Raw genomic sequence first — 27,624 nt, 5'->3', positions numbered from 1 at the left:
TGATTAGTATATCATGACAAGCTTTGGTACTGTATTTAACGATTTCGTCATTAGATCATATGTAACAGAATTTGTTATCATCACTATACTCAGAGAAATCCGGATTTATTTCAAATATCTTTGTGAACAACTTTTCTCTAATATCTTCATAGAGATTACATGACATAAGAACATGATATTCGTCTTCCACTTGGTTTATACAGTTAAAACAAAAACGTTCATTTGGTACAATTCCCTGATATCGTCCAGTTTCTATTTTAAGTGGTGCTACAACACAACGGAATTTAGCAAATGCACTTCTATGGGACCTAGGTATAATAATATTATTAACATAAGACTCAGTGTTATATGTTTGCTTAAAAAGCTTGTATGTTCTTAGTTTATTTCCTCCTCTGCCATGGGCAGCTTGTTCTCTGTTTATATTATTTAACCAAACAGCCTTATAATCATTAAATAGATCATCAATACAGTTATTGGTTATATATTTGCGTTCAGATGTCGAATAGCTATAACTGATGTCCAGCGGTACTTTCATGCATATCTTGTGATGCCAGTTATTTGTGTGGTGTATTTTAATGTAAGACCATTTAAACACTTTGTAGTTGATACGGTTATTGTCCATACTATTTAACCGGAACCAGTTAGTGAGAATCGACTTCCACTGCCGTGCATATGGGGAAAGCCAACCCATATCTCCAGTTATTCCCGCGTTAGGTGTATATTTTCCCACTCCGAGGTAGAAACGACACACTCTATGATGTACGGCATTGATAGAGGCATAGTCCTGGGTTCCCCATATAGCTGCCCCATAACTTATAGTTGGCCACACTATACTGTCGTACAGTTTGGTATAGATATTATATGGCATTCCACCAAGTGATTTGAACTTTGATATAAGCAGACCTAAGGCTCGAGTCGCCGACTTAGCGACATACTTGGCCGTTACACTATAATCTAAAAATTCTGACAAAACAAGTCCGAGATATCGGTATTCAGTAACACATTCAAGTTCATTGTTATTACATGTGAATCTATAATTTGTTTTCACATTTTTATTTCGGAAATGCATTATTTTACTTTTGTTTGTATTGATAGTCATTTTATTGGAGGTACACCACGATCCTAAAATATCAAGGAGAATCTGTAGGTCACTCTCAGTCTCAGCAATGAGTATGAGGTCGTCAGCGTAAAGTAAGTGATTAATAATCATTTCTTCTATATGAACGCCTATTCCTGACTGGTTAAGGCGCAGGCTAAGGTCATTGAGAAAGAGATTAAACAATGTAGTTGACAGTATACATCCTTGTTTTAAACCGATATTTTTGCCAAACCAGTCGGTTCTATACGAGTTGACATTTACAGCACATTTCACATTTGCGTACAAAGATTGAATAGCACTGAGTAGTTTCCCTTGAATCCCGTGTTTTTCTAGTTTTGAGCACAGAATGCGCCTCGGGATCCGGTCATACGCCTTAGAATAGTCCACGCAGGCTATGAAGGTTGATTGCTTATTCTTTTTACGACATTCAATAATATCAGTCAATGTTGATAACTGGTCTATTGTGCTTCGTTTACCCTATGAACAGTTGGATAATTAATCGTATAAAAGTACTAAAAACCCCAGAAGTCAATACATACGTACAAGTCATGACCCGCATCCAACAACGCTTTCGACATGCGCTGGTGGAGAGATTCAAGTTGGATTTTTTTTAGCAAATGTCGGTTGATCATGGAACCACTGACGTTATTATTTGAAACACAAATATTGTTTTTATCGAACTTATGTTTATTTAAGTAATTCGAAACAACATCTTGTTATTGCAGCTGCATAGCAGGTGATATGCCAACTGTATCACATGACGAGAATCAAAGACCTCGTGTTTCACTGTAATAAGCGGATGAACAGTACACATATACTGGTTGATTATGATTATGATACTAAGTAAAATAATAAGAAACTTCTGATGACGTGCATCCACATCGCAGGACTTGGGTAAGACTCGACTCAAGACCCAAACCATGATAAAGGCATAATGAAGGCATATAGATAGGATACTCCAGAAAAGAGCAATTCTGTATCATGTTTGGTTTAAACATATTTATTCCAGAATGTGTTTACAATGTTACTTATTATGTGTGCATGTTGTGAAAATAAATATTATTCGAAACAACACTGTATTGTACATAAACTTGATGTGTCAATACATGGTGCTCAAGTTCCCAATCCCAGCATAATTCACACCTACAAAGTGCACGTTATATATTGTTACGGTAACGAATCTACCACCCAATTCATAAAAACAAATTGAGAGTGACTACTCAGCAGTGTGTTGAAACCTTATTCCTTGAGCCCAATATTCAAACCACCGATATGTATGGAAAGAATTATGCCGAAACTTATCTGCCGAAAATGTTTATTTCTATCCCTGTTTTGTTTGCCATATTAGGTAGGTACGACTATCGGCACCTTTCCCAATCTTTTTGGATATGTTTTTCAGTAATTGTTTTATAAATTAAAATCCTCTCGTGTGTGCTTGATCATCCCGTTTTTAATATACGACATTACATTTTAAGAGACGAACACAACCTATTTTAATAGAAATAACTGAATACAAGTTGTTATCGTATATTAGGTTTTTTCTTCAAACTTTTATTCGGACCTTTCTGATGAAATTTGGCCTTTTGGTATGCGCGGTAATGATTTGACTTGTTGAGAATGTAATCAGGCCGAAACGATCAATAAACCCAAAGTTTTAAAGAACCATACGTCTTTATCTTTGAATGATAACTAAAATACAAAAAAGTGGTGCCATGATGCTTTTCTTCATGGTGTATAATGATATATAATAAAAGCTTGATTTTTCAATACGGCGCCCCTCATTTATTTATAAGAACATTCCGTAAACATTTCAGAATTCATGGCGCAGTGTTAGGATTGAGTTTATATTTGTCCTGTCCGAACCTAGTCGGTCCCATGCCGTACGGTTTCCGACGCTCAGACTGCACAGGGCTATGTAGAATATGATGGTTTCACAGCCATTTCGTCACTAATAAGATAATATTTTAAGCTTCAAATAATACATGTACATGGACAAAAAGCTTAAAAAATCAACACATACGATACTTGTATATAGGAAAAAAAGGCGATATGGCCATAATTTACCAGAACACATGTTACACATAAATTTATAACCGGCTAATGGTGCGGCATGTTATGTAATATTATACATCTGCATGTGACTGGCCATGAATACAACACAAATGTGAACGACATTTTCAGACAAACTGATTTTGACATGGGAAAACATGGGAAAAAACAAATCCTACATTTATTTATATTAAACCAAAGTTATAAAGCCCTTTTAGAGCAAAATTAGAATGCTAAATTGATAGCATGAATAATGTCAGAAAAACATGTAAATTTAATTCTTAACTATAGTAGCGGAAATTGTATGTAGAAGTCATATTTTTCAGTTAAAAACTTAAATGAATACAAAAAAGAGTAAACGTTCAAAAATGTTAATTCAATCTAACTTATTTAATCACAGTTTGGTTTTAGATTCTGAATACATTCCCTAGGAGACAACCAAAATAAACAAAATTACAAAAAAAGACTTCATTTTTCCTTTTTTCAGCACATGTTTTGCATTATTCATTACATTAGGGTAAAACTAATGACCCCAAAATGCATAAAGGGTGCTGCTAAAAAGGAGCAGGCTGAACATTTTGACAAGACATACATGATCTTAAAATTTATATCAAGGGTTGATCATTAGTCAAATGCATGTAATTTAGGGTTTTAAGCACATGCATCTGCTTCATTTGTAATTGAATATTTGCACAAATGAATTAAATTTTGGAAGATATTTAACAATTATTCGTTGACCAGCCAAGAGGGGCAGAAGGGGGATCATAAAAGATCAGGGTGCAGCACCCTCCTCTCTAGATCTTTCCCTTTAAAATGAAATCTATAGACATTTGGTTTTTACATACATTAACAAAAAAACAAAACGAAATATTAATCCAACAAATATAGTATTTACCGGTACATATTTTGCATTATTCATTAATTGTAATTTATCAACATTTTGTATTTATATACACTAACAATAAACAAAAATAGAATAAACACAGCAAATATAGTAATCAATGTTCTTTTTTTTCAGTACATTTATTGCATTTTTAATTAAATGTTAGTATTGACATTTGGCATTTATATACATTTCCATTAATTTACATATTATTTAAATGCATATTAAACAGTTGTTTCATTTTTGTGTAGTTTTTACATTTGCATATATGAAATTAAAAGTGTGCCCTCTTACCAATTAAACCTTTATTTACAAAATTATACATTTAGTTATTAATTGCATCCTTATTCTGAATTTAAAGGAACTATGACAAAAATAAATATGATTCTAATTTAAAATACAGAATATATATTTTTAATATTGTTCGCTTTGCAGATTACATCTACAATAGCTGATTTTTAATGACAGTTTAGGATATCAATTGTATTATATATTTTATATACATTTCAATGCAATCACAGATTTATAGTTTTCTTAAATTACCTGTTATTTCAAAGAGTCTTAATAAAAATACCTAGATGAAGAAATGTTACTTATTCTGTACCATAATACTTAAGGGGTAAAACAATATACAGAACACGTATCATATTATACTTTATAGCAATTACATGTTTATAAACTGATGTTAACGCTTTATTCTAGACTACCTATTCTATACAATCGACAGTGGTAAAGCAAAAAAAATATATGATCATATCCGATAAATAAAATAATCGCTACCATTAAAATGTAGACTATTAAAGCCACGATTAGACTGTCTATCCTTAACCAAACAATGAACAGTCTTGAGGCTTACTACACTGCAATTCAGAAGATTAAAACCTAGATTATTATAATGTGTAAGTAACAACATTATGTATGCGGTACATAACAAATAAAAATACAGTAACAACAAGATTTATATGCGCAGGGCTATAGATAACAAGCGTACTTGCATTATAACGCAATTAAAATAACCAAAAACGTAATATTAAATTCAAAATAGTGTCAAATGGCACTATATGGCGTAGACTGATGATGGAAATACAGTTTAGTTTATGAATAGTGATCATATGAAAATGTATAAAGTGTCAGGGCTGAACATTAACGGTTGTCCTATTGCCCCTGGCAAGTAAAAGTTGGGTCCGGGCAAGTTACTTTAAAATCTAGTTGTCTGCCCGGGCAAGTGCAAAAAAGAACAAAGCATTTAATATAGACTTTAATTTGACTTTAATTGCTGTAATCATTTTGTTAAATGTGCAAAAATAAAAAAAGTTGTGTGGTGTATCATTTTGATCTTCATTAAAAATATGAGGTTAACAGTTAACGTGATATTTCATGTTTGGGCAAATGGCTTTACGTTCAGGGCAAGTAGATTTTCTAAGTACTTGCCCGGCAGGGCAAGTTGGTTTTTAGGTTAATGCTGAGCCCTGAGTGTTACACACTCGAAACGAGTGTTACACACTCGAAACGATTGAATAATGTATGTTGGAATAGCTTGTTTCTGTTAATTCTGTTAAAATTTGTATAGTAGCTAGTTTCTGATAATTCCTTTAAATTATGTAACAACACGTACATCACTTATAAATATAAATAAAGTATTAAAAGCAGACTGTGTATAACAGTCCGGATTGCCGGGTGGTAACAGCAATAACTGTTTAATCCATGCAATGACATGCAATGGTTCAAGCCCCGATAACGGCAAACGTTTTTCTTAATATTTAACTTTTTAAAATTCTATTCACGTTATTATATTAACTTAACGCCTTAATATTTAAGAATATATATAAAATGAAACAAAGGAAGTCTTATTTTGAGGATGACACAATAAAAGTCATAAATTTAAGTGTATAAGGTAAAATACAAATTGTAAACCTTATTAGTTTTAACTATTAACACAATTAACAGTCATATAGAAAGTTAACTAATCATCATAATCTTCTTCGGCCATGGCTGATATCATCGTCGATGGCTTGGTGCGCCCTCCCTCATGGCAGTCACTGACATTTCGAAGCAATTCTTTTATGAAAAACTCCATGTAACTGTTTATTTGTGTTCAGAAATACTTGCTTGACAGATTCTGAAAAAGTTCAAATTTAGGTTTATTAATATTATTATTATATGATCATTTAAATACATGTGCTTAAATATCCTAAGATTTTTGATGTATTAAAACATGATATTCGCTTACTTTTTCATGGACAATATTATTGTTAACTTTTCAAATAAACAGTGCTATTTAATTTTGATGATCTGTTTTTAAAACCTCAAATATTATGGCAGTTTAATTCATATAGTCACCAGAATAACACATTTTTTTAAATTATCTGCTAGTTCTTTTTGAATGCCCTGAGCTTTTATGAGTACATACGTACAGATCTGGAGGGTCAATATAGCTGGGAGTTGTATTATTGCAACTAAATTATCTGCACTATTGCACTACTGCTGACTAGTATTTTTGTATTTTTTACGTAATACAAATAGCATGTTAACAACCAAAGAACAAAACTTCAGGAATAGTACGTACCTGTAACTATCGTGTGTGGTCTGTCAGAAGACAACCTTGCAGATTCCCCACTGGAAATCTGGGTTGGCTGTTGAGGGCTGGGTCTTGGCAACAAAAGTGTTGAATCTTTCAATGAAACAACAATATTCTTAATTCGTACAAATACATTTTAACTGTATACACATCCAATTTAAGTGAGTGTACAAGTAACAAAAACAGCAAAGTATGAACGCGCGGTAAAAAAGTACCTCGCGAATATATATTACGAATGCATAATTCAAATTGTTAATGTACCATCACGTTATTTACGAACAAATCTACATGTGCGTACACAATTAAAGTAAATTATATATTATAATCAACAAATACTAACTTGAACTTTAATGAACATCTCCGAAACAAAACGCAAGAAACAATGTTTGTGTTCGAACGCCTCATTTAACTTGGCCGCCAAAAAATTTCCTTAACCGAACGAAATTATCGTTTTTGAACGAAAACATTAACGACCAAACGGGCCGTTGTCGGCTCGCTATCGGCAAAAATAAGCACAAGTTGCGTATTTATTATTGACCATATTTATGTTTTGTGGTACGAATATATGTATTTTGTAATATTTCATTAAACATGTTGCATGTAAAATGACTTTTTTGTGAATTACATATATCGGGCGGCGAAACGGATTAACATCGGATAGACATCGGGCCGATTTGCCGATATACCGTTTTGCTACCGATATCTGTCCGATAGTGGTGTGCTGGCTGGGCTGTTGCTTTTGATAGTACTGCGCATGCGTACGGTTGAAAAGGCGGAGTCATTATCGCGAGCTACGCTAGCGATAATAACTCCGCCTTTTCAGCCCTACGCATGCGTAATACTATCAAAAGCTTACATTCATAACCCCACCTTTTCACCCGTACGCATGCGCAGAGTGCTAGCATCCCTAATAATCCAAAAAAATCCCTAAAAAACCCTAGTAGGGATTGTTAGGGATGAGTTCCTAAAAAACGGATTGTTAGAGATTAATCCCAAAAAATATTCATCCCTATGCAACCCCTTATTTGCGGAACAAAATCCCTAACCCCACTGTAGTGCAAAAACGCATTTTTTAAGCAAAATAATCAATTATTACTAAAAAATAAGACTTTTATCGCATGCTTTATATCAAAGAAGCAAATCTTCGGTTTCGTAAAGTTTTTCCTGTGGCCGTGTTTCGGGCCGGTCAAATAACGTTATTTAGGCAATAACTAAGCTTATATAGAAAATGCCGCGATTTTATTAAATACGGAAAATGAGTCTGCGTGTTTCTTTCTTGGGCTTGACGATGTTTTTCACATGGTCTTAGTCATACTCGTATAACGGCAAAAATAAACCTACTCTCACTTTGTGAAGACAAGGTTTGCAGTTTTAAGCAAGTAACTAACATCATTCGTATTAATTGAATAAGAATAGTAGTTGCTATAGAAAAACATCGACGAAATGATGAAAAAGAAATGAATTTCTGGAATGTAGATCAATCACAACATTTTGGGTGCCGAATCGACTACGCGTTCGTCACATGAGATAAATATGTCTGTGCCATCAATGTGTCTATAAATATCGTCCCTAAGCCCTGAACACTCTATCTATACGTTTGCAAACCTGGCTGCAAAGGTTAACACTTTCTTGGTTCTTTCAAAATCTGATGTAGAAAGCGTGTCCTGGAAAAATAAGTTATTCATCAATAATATGATTAACAATCGTATGAGTGTTTTAATATAAAACACAATACAATAATGATTCGATAATATATATATATATATAACGTTTGACCTATAAGTGTGACGCTGTCTTTTAAGTAAGCAACACGGGTGTTACATGCACGCAGACAATCGGCCAGTGTGACAGCTCTGCCGCGCTTTCGGTAAGCGGGTTCAATAAAGTCTCATCGATTTCATCACATGTCCATTTGTTTGCATTAGTCATTTTAGTTAAAACATATTTTTTACAAAATGTGTTTACAAAATAAGTTGAAAACACTAAGTATGAAGTGGTCCCATCAAATGTATCTATTATGATTATGGTTCAAATTATGCAAAAAATATTGCTTACAGCTTGTACGTTCCTTATTACAAATAATGAAATTCTTAGTATGCTATATTTGTTGAATAAGATGAATACTTGATCAATTAAGCAATTACATAGATTGATTTGCATAAAATTGTTACTAATGTATAACCTTACACATGCATGTAATATTCAGTTTAGTCTTCTGTGCGTACCTGTTTGTGAACAATAACGTTAAACGTAAGCTGTATTTGTTAAGAGTATGAACAGTTAGAATATTGAGCACATACGAATATTGACTTGCATATTTTACGGCAAAATACAACAAATCTACACTTACATTTTAAGTAAAATATATTTGTTCAAATAGATGGACATTTATCAAATTTTGCAATTAAGAATATTTCCGTGCATGAATGTTTTACGTCCGTTGATGCACAATAAAATAACAAGTTTCTTACCAAAAGTTGGCAAGAACCAGTGCGTTGTCTTTTCGTAACTATTTATAAACAATTATAAAGAAATATTGACTTGAACATGTACGACCTTAAACCCATATTTGAATGCAAAAAAAACTATTTTAACTCAAAGTATACAAGAAACGTTGTTCTGAGCATGTGCATTCCCGGTTGTAAATAAAAGCATTATAAGACAGCAAGGTTCTTGTTGAAGAAGATAAACAATTGGACAATTAGCATTACAATAATATTGACTTGACAATCAAATAAAGACTTCATAACCCAAAAGTATGGAATATTCATTGCTTTTGGCATTGTTGTGCCTGTCTAAAAAATAACAAGCTAAATAACCTGTACTCGTTCAAATGACGAACAATTTGGAAATGAATCTCATAAGAATCGTTACTAGTTTAACGTCCTCAAATCGACATATTTACATTTATAGATTGATTGACCCACAGAGTTCAAGCAATTTTGTTTAGTGCATGTTTGCCATTTAAAAAAAATTACATCAGATTAAGCTATATTTGTGAAGAGGATTGGCAGTGAAGCTTAGCGCATACGACTATTGACTTTCATATTTTACGGCTTTTAATCCACATTTTAGAAAGAACAAAAACATTTTACATTCGATGATGTTCAAAGTATGCACTTAACCTAGATGTATGACTGTGTGTTTCTGATTGCAGCAAATAGCGTTATAAGCTACATTTGTTGAACTCTATGAACAGTTGGATAATTAAGCGTATAAAAGTACTTAAACCCCAGAAGTCAATACATACGTGCAAGTCATGACCCGCATCCAACAACGCTTTCGACATGCGCGGGTGGAGAAATTCAAGTTGGATTTTTTTAGCAAATGTCGGTTGATCATGGAACCACTGACGTTATTATTTGAAACACAAATATTGTTTTTATCGAACTTATGTTTATTTAAGTAATTCGAAACAACATCTTGTTATTGCAGCTGCATAGCAGGTGATATGCCAACTGTATCACATGACGACAACCAAAGACCTCGTGTTTCACTGTAATAAGCGGATGAACAGTACACATATACTGGTTGATTATGATTATGATACTAAGTAAAATAATAAGAAACTTCTGATGACGTGCATCCACATCGCAGGACTTGGGTAAGACTCGACTCAATACCCAAACCATGATAAAGGCATAATGAGGGCATATAGATAGGATACTCCAGAAAAGAGCAATTCTGTATCATGTTTGGTTTAAACATATTTATTCCAGAATGTGTTTACAATATTATTTATTATGTGTGCATGTTGTGAAAATAAATATTATTCGAAACAACACTGTATTGTACATAAACTTGATGTGTCAATACTTGGTGCTCAAGTTCCCAATCCCAGCATAATTCACACCTACAAAATTCACGTTATATATTGTTACGGTAACGAATCTACCACCCAATTCATAAAAACAAATTGAGAGTGACTACTCAGCAGTGTGTCGAATCCTTATTCCTTGAGCCCAATATTCAAACCACCGATATGTATGGAAAGAATTATGCCGAAACTTATCTGCCGAAAATGTTTATTTCTATTCCTGTTTTGTTTGCCATATTAGGTAGGTACGACTATCGGCACCTTTCCCAATCTTTTTGGATATGTTTTTCAGTAATTTGTTTATAAATTAAAATCCTCTCGTGTGTGCTTGATCATCCCGTTTTTAATATAAGACATTACATTTTAAGAGACGAACACAGCCTATTATAATAGAAATAACTGAATACAAGTTGTTATCGTATATTAGGTTTTTTCTTCAAACTTTTATTCGGACCTTTCTGATGAAATTTGGCCTTTGGGTATGCGCGGTAATGATTTGACTTGTTGAGAATGTAATCAGGCCGAAACGATCAATAGACCCACAGTTTTAAAGAACCATACGTCTTTATCTTTGAATGATAACTAAAATACAAAAGAGTGGTGCCATGATACTTTTCTTCATGGTGTATAATGATATATAATAAAAGCTTGATTTTTCAATACTTCTTTATACTGTCATGTTATTGCACTTTTCTATAGAAATTAAGTAATGATATAACTCTGCAGAAATGGCGCCCCTCAATTATTTATAAGAACATTCCGTAAACATTTCAGAATTCATGGCGCAGTGTTAGGATTGAGTTTATATTTGTCCTGCCCGAACCTAGTCGGTCCCATGCCGTACGGTTTCCGACGCTCAGACTGCACAGGGCTATGGAGAATATGATGGTTTCACAGCCATTTCGTCACTAATAAGATAATTACGTTAATTGCGCAATAAAAACTTTTTGGATATTCGTTGTAATTCATATTCCAACGAATATCCAAAAAGTGTTTATTGCGCAATTAACGTTCGTATAGTCGAAATACACATATCATAAATTTTGTATTCAATCTAGAGCATAAATAATTCAAATTCATTGTATATTGTTATGAAGTTTTTTTAACATCCTTAACTATGCCAAATTATTAAATTATGCGTTAATAAGTTTCGGTTATTAGTATAATGTATTATTAAAGCTAAATAGTGTTATGTTTTCTTTAAAAAAAATGGTTTGTTCCAACGTTTGTTTATATTCATGCCACCTCATACATTCGGATCCCATCGTAAAATTTATGCTTTTTGTTAGTACAGAAAACAATTAAACCCAAAAATTATTATACATTTAAGACTTTGGACTGTTCTAGCGTTAACAACAGAAGAAACAATTCAATTAATTGTCTTCTTAATAGTTTTAACCGGTGTGAGCTAATCCGTAAACAAACATTAAGCTACATTCTGGTAGAAAGCATATGAGAATACAAATAATCATAAAAGTGATAATACAATATATAGGTTTGATGTTTACATGAAATCAAGCATGATTAATATTGACAGCGCATGCCTCCATAAAAAGTCCAATAATATAGACATGTTGTCCATGAGCTAAAGCTCCCATGCAGGTCGTGTTATTTCGATTAAACGGTCTGGTTATTCAAACAAATCCGTTTAACAACTGTGTTCATGCATGGGTTGGAGAGGAAAACATTATGTATATCATGTGATTATTTTGAACATGTTGACAGCAAACTGTTGGTCGTTTGCTTTTAACATATGGAATGTATTGTCATAAAGTTCGTCTATCAGCATAGGCACGGTAAAATTGCTTGTTTTCTTCTACTGTTTCAGATTACAACTTCTGCGTGCATAACGTTGAAATGTTGCCTTGACATCGTCAAATTTCTCGCTTCGTTGCATAGTTAATTGCATGGTTAAACCTAATTTAAATTTTTCTATTGAATAATACCAATTTGTCGATTCAAAAACGATGAAATAATGATCAACATCTTTCGTACTTCCACACAAATTCCACCTTACTTTGGCAGAATACCACCAAATGTCTGTTATATCTTCATTGCACCCCAGCTTTGTTTTTAATGCGCTACGCAGTTCTTTCTGTGTGGAGCATCTGGTTGTCTTAACTTCATCAACTCCATACGTATATAACACTAATTGTGTTGTCCAATAATAACCATGTGCGCTATAAGTGGAACCCTGCAATCGAACCAAATTAAATATAATGATTTCAAATATTCATAAGTTCTGGCAGAAGTTAAATCGAACACACACACATTAACAGTAGAATATAATATATAATTTAATTTTATTGACCATAAAACATCCCTTATATAGAAATCGTAGTGGGCAAGACATTGGTCAAATTTGACATTCATGACCTTGGGAAAATACATAATTTTCTAAGTGTGGATTCTTGCTTTACACAACATTTGGACTATATAAATATTCTTATTGTGTAGAATAAACTCCATCAGAAATAAGTTTGACTCTAAAACATTATTTCCAGAGAATGATACTAGAACGCGTATGTGTAAAACAAAACAGCATACCATGCTTACATAACATAACCTTTAACTACATTATGTCACTGCAGACACGATGAAACAATTAGATGAAAATAAAACAAATGTAACTTTCAGGTTACCAGTTAACATCATATTAACACGTTATACACAGCATGAAACGTCGTTGTTGCCTGTTAACATAGTTGAGTATTCGTTTGAAAAGAAAATACGAAGAGAAGCTACTTAACATTGCAACAATACGTTTGACATAACATCATTTCCCACTTATATATTCACACCAGCATGACGGAGCGACATTTCATCTCAATGATACATATATATTTAAAATAAAACCATGTTCTTTTAACTAGATCTTAGGACGCTAAATATATTAATTAAAACACACTATTGACACTCTCACATGTTCTTTTTAATAAGTTCAAATCACATGATGAAAACTGCAATGAACATAATGGAGCGTCTTTTTGACACAATGGAGTCATATTTAAACAAACTCACATCCTATCAGCCTAAGATAATAGTCCGAGGTAAAGTTACCGTCATTGTGAGACAATATCAGATCACGACCGCACAGACCACGAAGCAATGACGTTCAATAAATTGTGCTTTAGCGTTCTACAATTCTTATTCCGACGAAATTTGGAATTTTAAGAATTATTTCTTTAAACAATTAAAGAATTGTTTTGATGTGGACAAATTTAATTCTCACATTAAATGTTCGAAAACGATGCATAAAATAATTGTAGTAAAAGCAATGAATGGATGGATGAATAGTTGATTTAAGTAATTGCATACTTATTGAATAGCTTAATGGCAGTTAGGTTGTTAATATCAAGACAGACGTACAGAAAATACATAGTGTTACACAAGTGTACGATTATATATTCATAAAATTAAATAAATGCATTTACCATTATGTCGCTGGCACTAGTCGTTTGTTAATTGATCACACTTTTTCTTCACTTCCTTCAAACGCAAGGTCTAGAATTTTCTTTTCTAATCGAAAATGTTGTTGTAAAGACGCACAACTAAAGGAACATGAACAATAACATTAAATCTATTACAGGTGTTTATTTTTATAATGACCGATCTGATTACGTTTTGATATCAGAATCATATGAGTATGCGTTAAAAAACGGTTATCGAGAAGTATATACCTGCACCTATTAAAAGGGAAGCTCTTATTGACGTTGTGCCCATTGTTTTTAAATTGGTGCATGTATGTATAAATAAAGCTTACTGCAAAAGGTTTACCGAAATTAAAAGAGCGAACTAATAATCCAGTGAAAGACAAATTATACGTTAAACCACACGAAAAGATTTGATCAGGGTAAAACATGAATAGCTTGTACAGATTATAGTTTATTAATTGGGTTGATACGCGTTACATTTGACGAACTCAGTGGAAGTAATTATATCATTATAATCGTCGAAACACACAAAACCACTAGGCTGACGTCATAAATCAATTATAAATGAAACATTTGTAAAACGATTAAGTTATGGTTCAACCACACAATTAAAGAAAATATTCGAAATTTCATAACAGACACAGTATGATGTAACTTATTGGTGTAGTCCTTTAAATTGTAAGGTGTTTGAGCACAACCGTTTCACTATCGAATGTTCAAAAGTTACTAGATTATGAACAATGGTTGTTCTAGTTAGTCTTAATTACAAACCTGAATATCTATAATAATTATAGCGAGTAATGCACTATCAAATGTAAATCAGTTTTTAGTGCGTATCCTTTGTACAGTCAGATCGCGTGACTGACGCAATTCAAGATTAACTACACTAGCTGGAATAGTAAGATGATGTAACTGAATCGGGTTATCATATAATTTCGCGCGATTTATCTGCTGATACTGTCCAAACGCGTTTTTTTTTCTAGCTATTGAACGCTTTAAATATATAATGTATATAAATTCGGAAACAAAACGCTTTAAATGTATGAGTTAACAAGGACAATTAGCAGTTCATATAGGGTAAAAATATACTTGTAAAGTTGAAGTATTTAATGTTTTGATATGAATGTGTATTTTGATTAGTCTGTCACCTATAGTGATGGTTATAATTTACACCTGAACGGTGACCCTCTGCGTGTGTGTGTTTTGTGCGGCAAAAACAAACACACCATAACGACGCAGATGAACGTGAATTATACGTTAATGCTGATATATATAATGTTCTATGTCTGTGTCTTTTCTAATTACGTGTGTTTTTCATAGAAGAAGGTGCAAAACAGTCCCATTTTGGATGATGATTAAAGTTTCTCATTTATCAGTGTACACTTGACCATTGATAACCCGATTCAACGAAACCTGTTTCTATATTTAGCATATCACCTGAATTAGAAAATTCGGTTATTGAAATCATGTAAGTACAACTGTGAACATAAGTATATACATGGATCGAACGTTTTTCAATTCAGAAAAATATGGCCTTCTCTTCATGTATTTATGAATAGTAAAAAACAGCAATAATAATAATTAAAATGCAAAAGATTAATGCTTTTCAGTTGTTTGCGATTAAGCCGTTCCTCCATCGTAAAGCGTGCATGTCATCGTATGACGTTTCTTAATGTGTTAAGCAATTCAAATATTATTTAATATAATTAATATAATATTATGATAGCAAAGTGTATTTAACCGTAAACACTGTTGCTTTCTGACGTTAATCACATTGATCACGATAAACCGTTAAATTTTCAAAAACTTATCTATATTAAATACAATCATTCGCGGTTGTCGAATTGTTGGTTGCTAATTTGAGTTAGTGGGGTATAATATATGGCAGGAATTTCCTGTCATGAAATTTCTTTTAGTATTAGTGAAGCGGGAAACATATTGTTAGCTATCTATAGACACTATTATTTGCAAACTCGGGTGTGACATCATTTGAACAAATGTCCTGACGAAGTTGCAGTAATACTTTACTTGAAATGTAACTTCTAGAGTTTTGCGAAGCTTTATTAAATATGACTTAACTTTTTGTAACTATTTGTAAACAATTAATAACAATATTTATTATATACCTGTTTAATGCTTTTAACTAAATACAAGTTGTATCAATCGTTGAAATAAATCCCTTATTATGCTACTCGCTGTTTTCCGATTCCGTATTACCATACTAGCCGGACTTCTTTCTCCGACCCATTTAATGACGTCAAATTGCGCGCACCGAAAATAGGAAACCCCTATTTTTTATTACGGAATGATATATTACGTAGTACATCTTGTGACGTCATGTCTGTGACGAAACACAAGAGTTTGTATTTAAACGCTCTGGAATTTAAGGACTTGCCTGGAATTTAAGGACTTGCCGGACTTGGTGTTTTTAACAGTAAACTTTTTGTTTAAAAAATCGATCAAATGCAAAACTTATTTCGGAGTGTGTGTGTATCAAACATAAATGTAAATTTCGATAGTCCTGAATACAATAAAATGGTGTGTTTTAAACTAAGTTTCGATAAAGACACGAACGAATAGAAGTGTAAGGTTATATCGTTTCAACGTTTTTTTATATACACATTGGATTAAAGTTGTCAACTTAAATGTTATAAACATTGGATTAACGATGTCATTAATTAAGGTAAGTGTGTCGGAAACCTGTGTTTTCCCGGTTCAAATGTTTACACTTAATTTACATAAATTATATTCATACGCGTCTTAAATAAACTATGGCGTACCGTTTTTGTTATTGTTTTGTCAGTTTTGTTGAAGCAAAATAAAAGACAATTGATAACTGTTTTCGATAGTTGTATATAATAAAAGCAATATTACGCTAGTCAATTGTTCCAAGAGTCTGTATCAGTCTCTTTGTATGTAAATAGACAAAAGCTATTTTATAACCCAAATCATACTAAAAACGTTTTTCTGAGCATCTGCGTGTCCGTTTGTTAACACAAACATTATAGGACAGCGATGTATAGAAGAAGATAAACAGTTGAAAAAATTAACACATAAGAATATTGACTTGTACATTCAACGGCTGAAATTGAACACTTCAACAATCAAATAAAGGCTTTCTAACCCAAAAGTATGGATACTCCATTGCTTTGGCATTGGTGTGCCTGTCTTAAACCATAACATTATAAGTAAGCTTTACTCGTTGAAAGAGTTGGAAAATGAAGCACATACGAAATGTAACTTGTTTTGCATCCTCAAATCGACATATTTACATTAAAATGTTAAGTAACCCACATAGTTCAAGGAATTTCGTTTTAGTGCATGTGTGGAATTTTAAAATAATTACATCAAATGAAACTTTATTTGCAAAGAGGATAACAGTGTGAAGCTTAGAGCATACGAGTATTGACTTGAATTATATTTAATGGCGTATAATCAACATTTGAGAAAGAACTTAGACATTTTACATTCAATAATGTTGAAAGCATGCACCTAACCTTGATTGAAGCCTGTGTGGGTCTGATTATGCAAATAGCGTTATAATCTACATTTCTTGAATTCTATGATCAGTTGGAGAATTAAGCGTATGCAAGTACTGACTTGAATATTTTAAAGCCTAAAACCCCAGAAGTCAATATATATGTGAAATTCATGGCCCGCATCTAACAACACCTTCAACGTGCGCTGGTGGAGAGATTCAAGTTGGATTTTTTTTATTTATTTACGGTTTATCTTGGTTCCACTAACGTTATTATTCGAAACAATCTTGATATCAGAGTATTGGTTTAGATCTCATTAAACTAATTTGATTTATAGTATGTAGTTTGTTTTATTAATGGTCGAATTAAACTGTTAAGTTGTAAATTATGATTTAAAATGTTAACGCTTTGTCAGCGATGAATTACCTAACTTTGAAACATTATTCATGAAGAGCAAGTTTTCTTGAAAATGTGCTAAGGTCATGACGTGATTAGCCGCAGTCTTTCACCGTTCAATGCTTTGATTATTTGTATTTGATTTAATATAAGTACACAGTACTTCGCAATGAATGTCCATTATTTTATTTTTCCTTTTATTGAAGGAACGAGAATTTATATTCTGATTTAGCTTAATGTGATCAAACAGGATTACGAAGTATTTTATTTTTTATTTTATCTTAACAGGTATTTTGCTGAGGTGTGAGGTTGTGAGGTTTGGAGCTCCTTAAAAACAATTTAAACCCCCAATGTTGTGAATTGACCGTTCTAAGGCGGTTACCCCAAATTATTCATTTGTATGTGTCTTTTGTGTTTTGTGCGTCTTGCCTAGTACATTTGATTTGTGTCACAAAGTTTTTCATTAGTTCCTTGCCATAAACAAAGGGCCGCATGGTTTAATAAGGTTTGTCCCCTGCTGGTGCAGCTGAAATGTGACAAAAATTGAATAATAAATGCTCACATAACTGCAACTGATTTCTGTATGTGAATATCCGTTCCTATAACGAAGGTGAGCGAGTGAAATAAACTCATGTTTTTAAACAGGTAACAAAGTTCTCTTTATATGCGTTTTGTAAAGGCCGTTGAAAAATATGCACACGCTATCACCAGGAACATGTGTTGATAAAACTAATTCAAATATCGCTGATTTGATAGCAGTTTTGCATTGAATTACATTTGAGACAAACACTAAAGTTTGAATAATGTTTTTTAAAGGGACCCGTTCATAGATTGACGAATTAAAACGATGAATGTATTTGAAATATTTTAGTTTTTTTTTTTTAAATAAAATAACGTGAATCGCTACCATAAAATAATGACTGAAACCCAACATTAACATGTCGGACAAGTGGAGTAATAAGTCGTTAGCCAATTGATTCAGAGGTAATAAGTTATAACTTCATTAGTGTTTGCACTTTTGTCTAGCCAAGTTGAAGTATGTTATGACAATTCAAGCGATTAATTTCATGAAGAACGCTCTTCATAAACTCTTACATACAAAGAGCCCGCTGTATTGGGAAAACAAACATTTTTCATTTTGCGAACGCCCCATTTAAACCGCCTACCTATACATATTAATATCGATCGAATGTTTTTATTACAAAAAACACCAAACGATCGGCATTTTCTTTATTTATAAAACGAAGAAAACAGACACAGAATTTAACTGATAACGAAATACTTACATGTAACTTATTTTTTCTACTACAAATATATAAATGAACATTAAAAAAAAAGCGCACAACACAGATATCATGACGTACATGAAAATGGCAATACGAGCTATATTTATTGCAAATAATTTAAATTGTAAGCTGATATAAATATCCATATTTGCGAGGTGATTACTCTGCTGGTTGATGTAAAACAATCAGAAAATGACAATGAGTGGTGTTTGGTTCGCTGATCCTAGTTTATATACTAAACGTTTCTAGATCTTGCAAAATATGTATGTTATTTTAGTTGATCAAATCCAACCGTTCAGAGTGTAAATAGATCGGGCGCTCAGTGAATCATTAGGGAATCAAACGCAATTTGACGAAGGCACGATTCATGCATTAAAACAACCTTGGTTATGAAACTTTAATAAATTCTAAAAGCAGTTTTTAAAGCAGGTGTTTCATACACCATCGCGCCAACCATCATTTTGAAGGAAAACTGTAAACGCTTGAGGTGTTTGCGTCAGATAGACTGCGTGCAACATCGAGACAGGATGCGTGCCTCCAAGAATTTGTTTCTTGCATTGTGGTAGATTCTCTTCGCATATGGTAAGAACGCAATTAGTTCTGTATAGCCAGTCGCATTTGAGATAACATATATATAAAGTACAATAAAATAATCAAGATGTTAACGACACAACTATTTTAAGACGGAAATGATTAGTATTTGTCAAAGGCGGTTTTAATGCAACTTGCAGACATCTAGCACCTGAACAAAAGCAAGGTTAATATACGAGCTGACTTATTATGAGTATGCTGTATTGTTTGATTTGAGAAAGCGAAGACAAAAATTAAAGCTGTCGTTGAAAAAGGTGATGCCATTCCAATATTTCTCTTTTCAGTAGGAATACTTTAAATAAGTAGGCGAATTATATAACTTTTTGATACCTCCGATAGGTGGCGCTGTGTGCCCGGACGGCTACTGTCGGCACTCGGGCGGATGTTACCGGACAGTGGCCCTCAATGTCACGTGGATAGACGCAAGGGTGAGTGGGTAAATGCTCATAATCTGAATCGCCTTGACTTTTTATAATTGGTATCGGTTTGTATAATATTCAGAACTACACGATACAAACAACTTTCAACTATTGTAAAATCATTTTTATTCTTGGGACATTAACCCATTTATGCCTAGTGGACTCTCCCATCCTTCTAAATTGGATCAGTTTATTTTCAAAATTAGGAATGTCTAGTATATTTATTTCTATATTTAGAATTTTCTTACAGAAATTCCTTTAAGCAAACAGCGCAGACAATGATGAGACGCCGCATCATGCGGCGTCTCATCTGGGTCTACGCTATTTGCCAAGGCCTTTTTTCTAGATGTCAGGCATAAATGGGTTAATTTTCGTGGATTTCGATGGTAAACCGATCAACAAAAGTAACACAAACACACACGGAAATGACCGACGCCAATTCCTCTTTTTTTCCAAAATCGGAAATCCACGAATAACGTGTCCACGAAAAACTCATTTTTTTGAAAAACCACAAAAAATTCATGCCGACCAATATAAATGATTTTACAGTATTAATTTCTTATGTAGTATGAAGCTTCTCAGCTGAAAAGCTCCAATAAAAATCACCAATTAAAAAAAATAAAAAAGGGAGAAAAAAAGTAACACTCAGCAGGGCTCTAACCACTGACCCCTGGAGTTCTGGATTAAATATTTAGAATTTAGACCACTTGGCCATCCGTGCTCATTCCATGAAAAATGCATTTTATACTTTATATAAGCAATCCTCGTAAGTTTCACAAAAAAAAACGACAACCACAGAACTCTCCAAATTATTCAATCGTTTCGTGTTGCAACTTTTATAATTTTCAGGTTTTTAAATTGTCAAAAGGTGCATATAAAGGCTATATGAGAGAATGGCCAATGTTCCATATAACTGTTTTCTCACAAATATCATAACTAAAACGATAATTTGCGAATCTGAAACAATCTGTAATGTTGTCAATTTACCGAAACGTGAAAAGGCCCCTTTCAGAGATATATTTAACTATATATGCAAACAAAAACGTAATTGTAAGATAATTTCTGGCATGCTAAATACATCAATGGTAGTGTCGTGGTCTTGTATAAATCTGTGTTTTGTTCCTTCCTAGAAAACATCAGATATTATTACAGAAAAACGCACAAACGCCATTATTTTGAAAATATGAACAGTAGTGCTGGAACTCTTTAAAGTGTTTCATTTATTGAAGCTGAAGCATTACATTATAAAAATATAGAGTTCTTTAAGACAGTTAAAGGGATCTTTTCACGCTTTGGTAAATTGACAAAATTGAAAAAAGTTGTTTCAGATTCGTAAGTTTTCGTTTTAGTTATGATATTTGTGAGGAAACAGTAATACTGAACTTTTACCATGCTCTAATATAGCCATTATATGCATCTTTTGACGATTTTAAAACCTAAAAATTATAAAGCGTTGCAACGCGAAACGATTGAATAATTTGAAAAGTTCTGTTTTTGTCGTTAAATTTTGTGAAACTACGAAGATTGCTTATATAACGTATAAAATACGTCAAACATGTGTACTCGGCGGAATAGCTCAGTAGGCTAAAGCGTTTTTACTTCAGGACTCTGGCAGGACTCCAGGGGTCACTGGTTCGAAACCTACTCTGGGCAATGTTCTTTTCCTTTTTTTAATTTTTTTTCTTGAGTTTTTACTGGAGCTTTTATGATCCAATGTTAACATTTATCAATATAAAGCATTTAATGAATAAGTTAAAAAAATGCCAAAATCTGTGAAAAGGCCCCTTTAAAGCATTCTGTCAGCCCAAGGAAGCACTGTTGATCCAAGGCGAAACCGTTGGAAGCATTATTGTTCGAGCGTTTACAAAACGCACTCTTGCCTTAAAGAATTCAATTTATTGAATTAAACCAAAACAAAGGTCCTTCTAAATAGACAGTTCGATTTTATGATTTCCTCAGCGTTTCATAAGCGTCTTTTAACAAAAAATCTGACAAGAGTTACAAGCGTTCACCATTATCAAGTATGTAACCAAAATATTACCCGCTCAAATATATAGCCTCGCTCTGGGAAAACGGGACTAAATGCATGTGCGTAAAGTGTCGTCCCAGATTAGCCTGTGCAGTTCGCACAGGCTAATCTGGGACGACACATGCATGCATTGAGCCTAGTTTTCCAAGACATATAGATACAGTAATAAGTGATTTGTATTTCTCTTAATGTGTATTATCATTACCACACCAGTCGTATTGCGGGGTATTGGGAGGAGCTCTTCTGTCCTCCGTGTCACAGTCCATGGCGGCAGCGGCAGAGGGCGCTCTACGTAGAACTAGAGGTAGCGTTCGGTAAACTCGTTCCAATAAAACAACCATTTTCATTTAATTGTCAGCTACACTTTTTTTGAATATTTTACTTCGGCGATAAATCAGTGGAAATATAGGATCTCATGTTCGAGTTGTCTTTCCAGTCATTTGAAAGGGACATGTTCACAGCTTAGAAAACTGACTATTTTCTATAAAAAAAGCAATTTTTTATATAAGTTTTATGTGAGGCAAACTATAATAATCACATAGAGCTTTATAATAGAGACAAAATAACACTCCTGACTTAGAAAAGTGTTCAGAAGCTTGTAAAAAACTGAGCTTTTTGCGAGTTTGGAGAGCCTCCTAACATATATCCTGGACGATATTTTCTAGTATATTATACTTTGGTATGACATGAAAACACGTGTCAGCTGTATCTTACGGCATGTTTTCAAAACAAACATAATAGTTTTGTGGTAAAAAAAGTTGATAATGTTTTTGTAATTATGTGACATTATCCGGCAGGAAGTTGTAATTATGCTGCTGTTTTAAATATAAAAACCCTTGAGAAATTAATCGAATTTATATTTTTCTTTATTGCATATTAATTTGAATAACGATACCTTAAGGGTGATGTTTATTAAATTTTTGTAGTGTGATTAATTCAGGGCTAAGTGTGAGGTTTGGCATTCCTTTAATTCTGGGCTAAGTGTGAGGTTTAGGCATTCCTTTAATTCTGGGCTAAGTGTGAGGTTTGGCATTCCTTTAATTCTGGGCTAAGTGTGAGGTTTGGCATTCCTTTAATTCTGGACTAAGAGTGAGGTTTGGCATGCCTTTATTTCTGGGCTAAGTGTGGGGTTTGGCATGCCTTTAATTCTGGTCTAAGTTGTATTTTGTACTCTAACTCTTTCAGTGATTTTTCCTGGTTAAGTGTGATTTCTTAAAACTGGTTTAAATCCCCGATACTTTGGAATGACCGTTCAAACCTTTCATCCGGTTTTAGCCTCCTATGTGTGTTTATATTCAGAATCCCAAGGCGGTGATCGCAGATTTAATCATATTCCGATGTATATTTGTCTGTCGAGTAATGTGTATGTGGTATTTTGTACTCTAACTTTTTCATTGATTATTGCTGGGTTAAGTGTGATTTCTTAAAACTGGTTTAAATCCCCGATACTTTGCCATGACTGTTCCAAGGTGGCCCCAGTTTTTATAAACAAAATCATGTTCTATTTTTTGTTTTATGTATGGCCTGTATTGTATAGGCAACTAGTCACTTGCCTTACATGTTTACTTGTGGGTGTTAAGAAGAATTGTGTCGTGTTCTGAGAAAACTGGGCTTAATGCATGTGCGTAAAGTGTCATCCCAGATTAGCCCGTGCAGTCCGCACAGGCTTATCAGGGACGACACTTTCCACTTTAATGGTATTTTTAGTTTCAAGAAAGTCCCTCCTTACCGAAAATCAAGCTTATGCGGAAAGTGTCGTCCCTGATTAGCCTGTGCGGACTGCACAGGCTAATCTGGGATAACACTTTACGCACATGCATTATGTCCAGTTTTCTCAGAACGCGACTCAATTTCTCTCCCGACAATGTTTCTGGCGTTCCATTATTTCTATGTATCATGTCAAGTTAACGACGTCATATTACCTAAATATCGCCTTCCGATTGGTCAGTCAAACATAAGTAGCCAATGAAAACGATCAAATCGTCAACATGTGTAAGATAACAATATATTCGTAAGTCATTATGCGTAACCTTCGTTGAAAATTCATTTCGTACACGCTGAATATACAGTTCGAAAGTGATAGTTCTTAACAATAATACAGGCTTTGCAAATGCCAAACTGCACATACATATCATAACTGCTGTAAGTGGATCGTAACCCGATTTATATCGGAAATCTTAATCGCACATTTTCGGCCCTCTCCGTCAAACATCGGATACCGGTAAGTACGATTATTGATAATCTGCGAGGGGTACCGAATGCGGAAATCTGTGTCCTTTGTTGGCAGGTACAATCTTCCCGGGCAAGTTCTAGCTGGACATCACGGATCTGCTCAATCCTAAGGACTGGAAGTGGATGAGCGACAAGAAGGCGCTCAACTTCACTAATTGGGACACCACTTTTGACAATGGGACATCGGAGGATGGTTCCCGGAACTGCGTTTACATGTCCGAGTCTCTGGATTATAAATGGGTAGCAACTTCCTGTGTGGAGAAGATTAATTTTCTCTGATACCATGCCGGGTAAGCAAAGTAAGTAAGGCTCCCATCGAGAAAAGATTTCGGTTATTGTTACCTAATTTTGATTTAGTTTGGTGTTAACTGTTTAATGGCTTACACGAAAAATGAATAGAGTTACGTATCAAGTGAAGTAACACAAAACCGCAAACAAAATTCATCGTTTACTACACAGCAAGTAGAAAACTACTGACCACCGTGTATAGTGTTTACGTAACCCGCTGCTCTGATCGTATTGTGTTTCCATGGAATTCGTTGTCGATCTTTTTACTTACAAACTGACTTCTCTTATTAATAACAACGTTCTTATACGCCCCGCCCAACATTTATTTTACCACCGTATATCAGAACAGTTGACCCACGAGTTTTAGATTTAAATATGGATGAATATGGTATCATAATCTGTTAGGTTATACAATGAGCTACTAATCATGTTTACCATTTCGCCAATACGGTAAACAATACACGCAGCACTACTTAAAGACGTAAAGAAAAGACGACAGCGCTAACTGATTTAGATAAGGCACCTCCGTCCCATGTTTTAAAAAACGTCCATTCAACGTAACGCGCAAACTATGTGGTCACATACGTTACTAGGCAACCAGAATTATAGGGAGATTAATGCTTGTTGGTGGTAAGTCATATTCATCAACTTCAAGTATCGTTGCTGTTAAAAATCAGTATTTTTTCTATTCGAATTACTAAGATAGTGTGGTGTAACCTGTTTAAGGCTAACACCTACCACAGAGCGATACAACCAGTGGGGTGGTACCACGCGGGTCCCTAAGAAACGCCAAGATGTGGACTGCTAAAATCAAACTTTGTCACATGTTTCTTCATTAACTTTATATACTTTCTTTATTGTTTTGATCCTAAAAATGTGAAATCATATATATTCTTTGCATTAAACAGAAAAAACACACTAAACATGCAATAGAATTGAAAACATAATATGGATTATTGTCTCAGCGCAAGTGAATTGAAGATATTATTGCTGCCTGATTTTTAAATTAATTTCATATATCTTCTAAAAGATGGGTCACATGCGAGTATTATTATATGACAGGTAACACAGAAGTACATAGTTTGTCCAAATATAAACGATAAGAAAGGCAATTATATTTGAAAATATGCAAGCAATGTTTTATAGGTTTCTCAAATGAATATAGAATTGATCGTAATACTTTAATATATTTAATCACGTAATAAATATTGATTTCACGAGTACGTGTCCTGTTTTAAAAAGTGTTATTTCCTTCCATGATGTTATAAAAAAACTGTATAACTGTATATCACGCCATCTACAAAGTACTCTTCTTTAATTGGCTGTTTGACATCATGCTGTGCCCATATATTCTATATGGTGACAGTACACTATAGGGGGCAGTAGTTACATTCAAAATGCCCGCCCGGAATCGTCACATGCTGACCCCATATATTCTATATGGTGTCAGTAGACTATATGGTGTCAGTAGACTATAGTTGACATTGTGATACAATATTGTGATCAATTAATAGTAACGAAAATATGTATTTTACATTCCTTTTTTCAGGATTTTTTCTGAAGTTTTGTTATTGTTATATAATGTTCTTGAATTTAATATTTTTGATAATACTAGTTATAAAAAAACATAGTTTGCCCTTGTTATTTTGATGAGATGGAAAGTAGTTGGCGTGATATAATCGTTGCATGGTTAGTTACTAACCCTTTACCTATCAGGTCAGTAACTAACCCTGTAACTATAAATATCACATTATGCAATAGTGAGCAGAATAATGGTTCTGATTGAGCAACTTGCAAGGTTAGTTATCAGGTGTCAATTTTCAGTTCAGTATTATTGTCTTATGTTTTTTATTTACCCTTATCGTCAAATATGTGTGGGTTAGAGAGCATACCCGGCCACTTCTAAGTGAATATATATATTGATTGCATGCACACTGTTATGGGAATAAGCAAAACACCTATTTTCCACAAACATTAACACAAATATATATGAATTTGATCTTTTGCCATGATCATTTTTTAAACTCTTTCATGGTGTAATTTCGGTCCTGGTATTAAGAAATGATTATATTGCTTGTTTAAAGACGGCATTTCAGCGATTGTCAAAGATTGTTTGTCAGATACAACTTGTTTGCAGACAAGGTGATCCCATCAGTTTCTTCGTATTTGTAATATGAGTTATTATCAATAAAATAAAATAAACGGATACCTCTCGAAAGATATGCATTAAGATGACTCTTGATACAAGATTTGGAGTAATTATAACACCTAAGATTGTATAGCCTATTGATGTCGGCCGTCAAATCGTCTGTTTGTTTAATTAATTTTAATTATTTATACGATTGCTGTCGATCGGAGCTTTCTGTGTCTGACCGTCGGTAAATAGTATTTGTCACGTTAAAAAAAAGAAATCATACAAATATTATTGTCGTAAATGCAAGACAGATTTTAATCAAACATCGGGACGCAAGATAGACAACATGAAATCTAAATCACCTAAAGAATTTTGGCAAATGTTAAAAAAAAAACACTGCGGATCCGAACGGAGAAACAATTAAGTTACATTAGCTCGTTGAACACTATAAAAACCTTGCTAAAATAAAGGTTATATAAATATTAACCCATTTATGCCTAGCGTCTAGAAAAAAGATGCGGCGTCTAATCAGGGTCTGTGCTGTTTGTTTAAAGGAATTTCTGTAAGAAATATTCTAAATATACTAATAAATATACTAGACATGAAGGCGTGTTCTTTGGACAATGTTATGTACGAATATTTTAGATCGTCTATGTAATATATCATATCATATTCTCATATCCGGGTAATTCCCAAGCAGCTGGTTAACGGACCGGATTATTTCCCTTTATAAAAAGGCGATCCGTCAATACCAAACAACTATCGAGGCATAAATAAGCCCCGTGCGTTGTTTTCCTAAGCTATTCACTGGTATCTTAACAAACGATTTCAAAATTGGGCAGCTGCAAATGAAATTATTATCATTACCAAAAAGAACGAAAAGAAATAAACATTTGCACACGCGTGCATT

At 33.5% G+C, this 27,624-nt stretch overlaps 2 protein-coding genes across 3 annotated transcripts in view; one reads left to right on the top strand and one right to left on the bottom strand.

Annotated features, from left to right (window-relative positions):
• The window catches only part of LOC127835011 (perlucin-like protein), a 48,575-nt gene extending 22,453 nt beyond the window's left edge, over positions 1 to 26,122 (top strand). Inside the window, exon 5 of one of the 2 annotated variants that reach the window (XM_052361182.1) lies at positions 25,307 to 26,122. Coding sequence is in view for 1 of the 2 variants with exons in the window: in XM_052361180.1 (XP_052217140.1) it covers positions 25,307 to 25,388 (82 nt within the window). In the remaining variant the exon portion in view is untranslated. The remainder of the gene's footprint in view (positions 1 to 25,306) is intronic. The other variant, XM_052361180.1, reaches the window with a different exon arrangement.
• LOC127835010 (uncharacterized) lies at positions 11 to 14,082 on the bottom strand. The gene is made up of 3 exons (XM_052361179.1): positions 13,861 to 14,082; positions 10,688 to 12,620; positions 11 to 2,467 (listed from the first exon to the last, which is right to left on the bottom strand). The coding sequence occupies exon 3, from the start codon at positions 1,208 to 1,210 to the stop codon at positions 56 to 58; it is 1,155 nt and encodes a 384-aa protein (XP_052217139.1). The 5' UTR covers positions 1,211 to 2,467; positions 10,688 to 12,620; positions 13,861 to 14,082; the 3' UTR covers positions 11 to 55.
• Positions 26,123 to 27,624: the final 1,502 nt, after the last annotated feature.

The sequence above is a fragment of the Dreissena polymorpha genome, chromosome 6 (genome assembly GCF_020536995.1).
Source record: "Dreissena polymorpha isolate Duluth1 chromosome 6, UMN_Dpol_1.0, whole genome shotgun sequence".
Lineage (NCBI taxonomy): Eukaryota > Metazoa > Mollusca > Bivalvia > Myida > Dreissenidae > Dreissena > Dreissena polymorpha.
This window is presented reverse-complemented; position numbering and strand designations above follow the sequence as displayed.

Excerpts from the sequence above, each read along its gene's own strand:
- LOC127835010 (XM_052361179.1), bottom strand. The coding sequence starts at position 1,210 with ATGATTATTAATCACTTACTTTACGCTGACGACCTCATACTCATTGCT.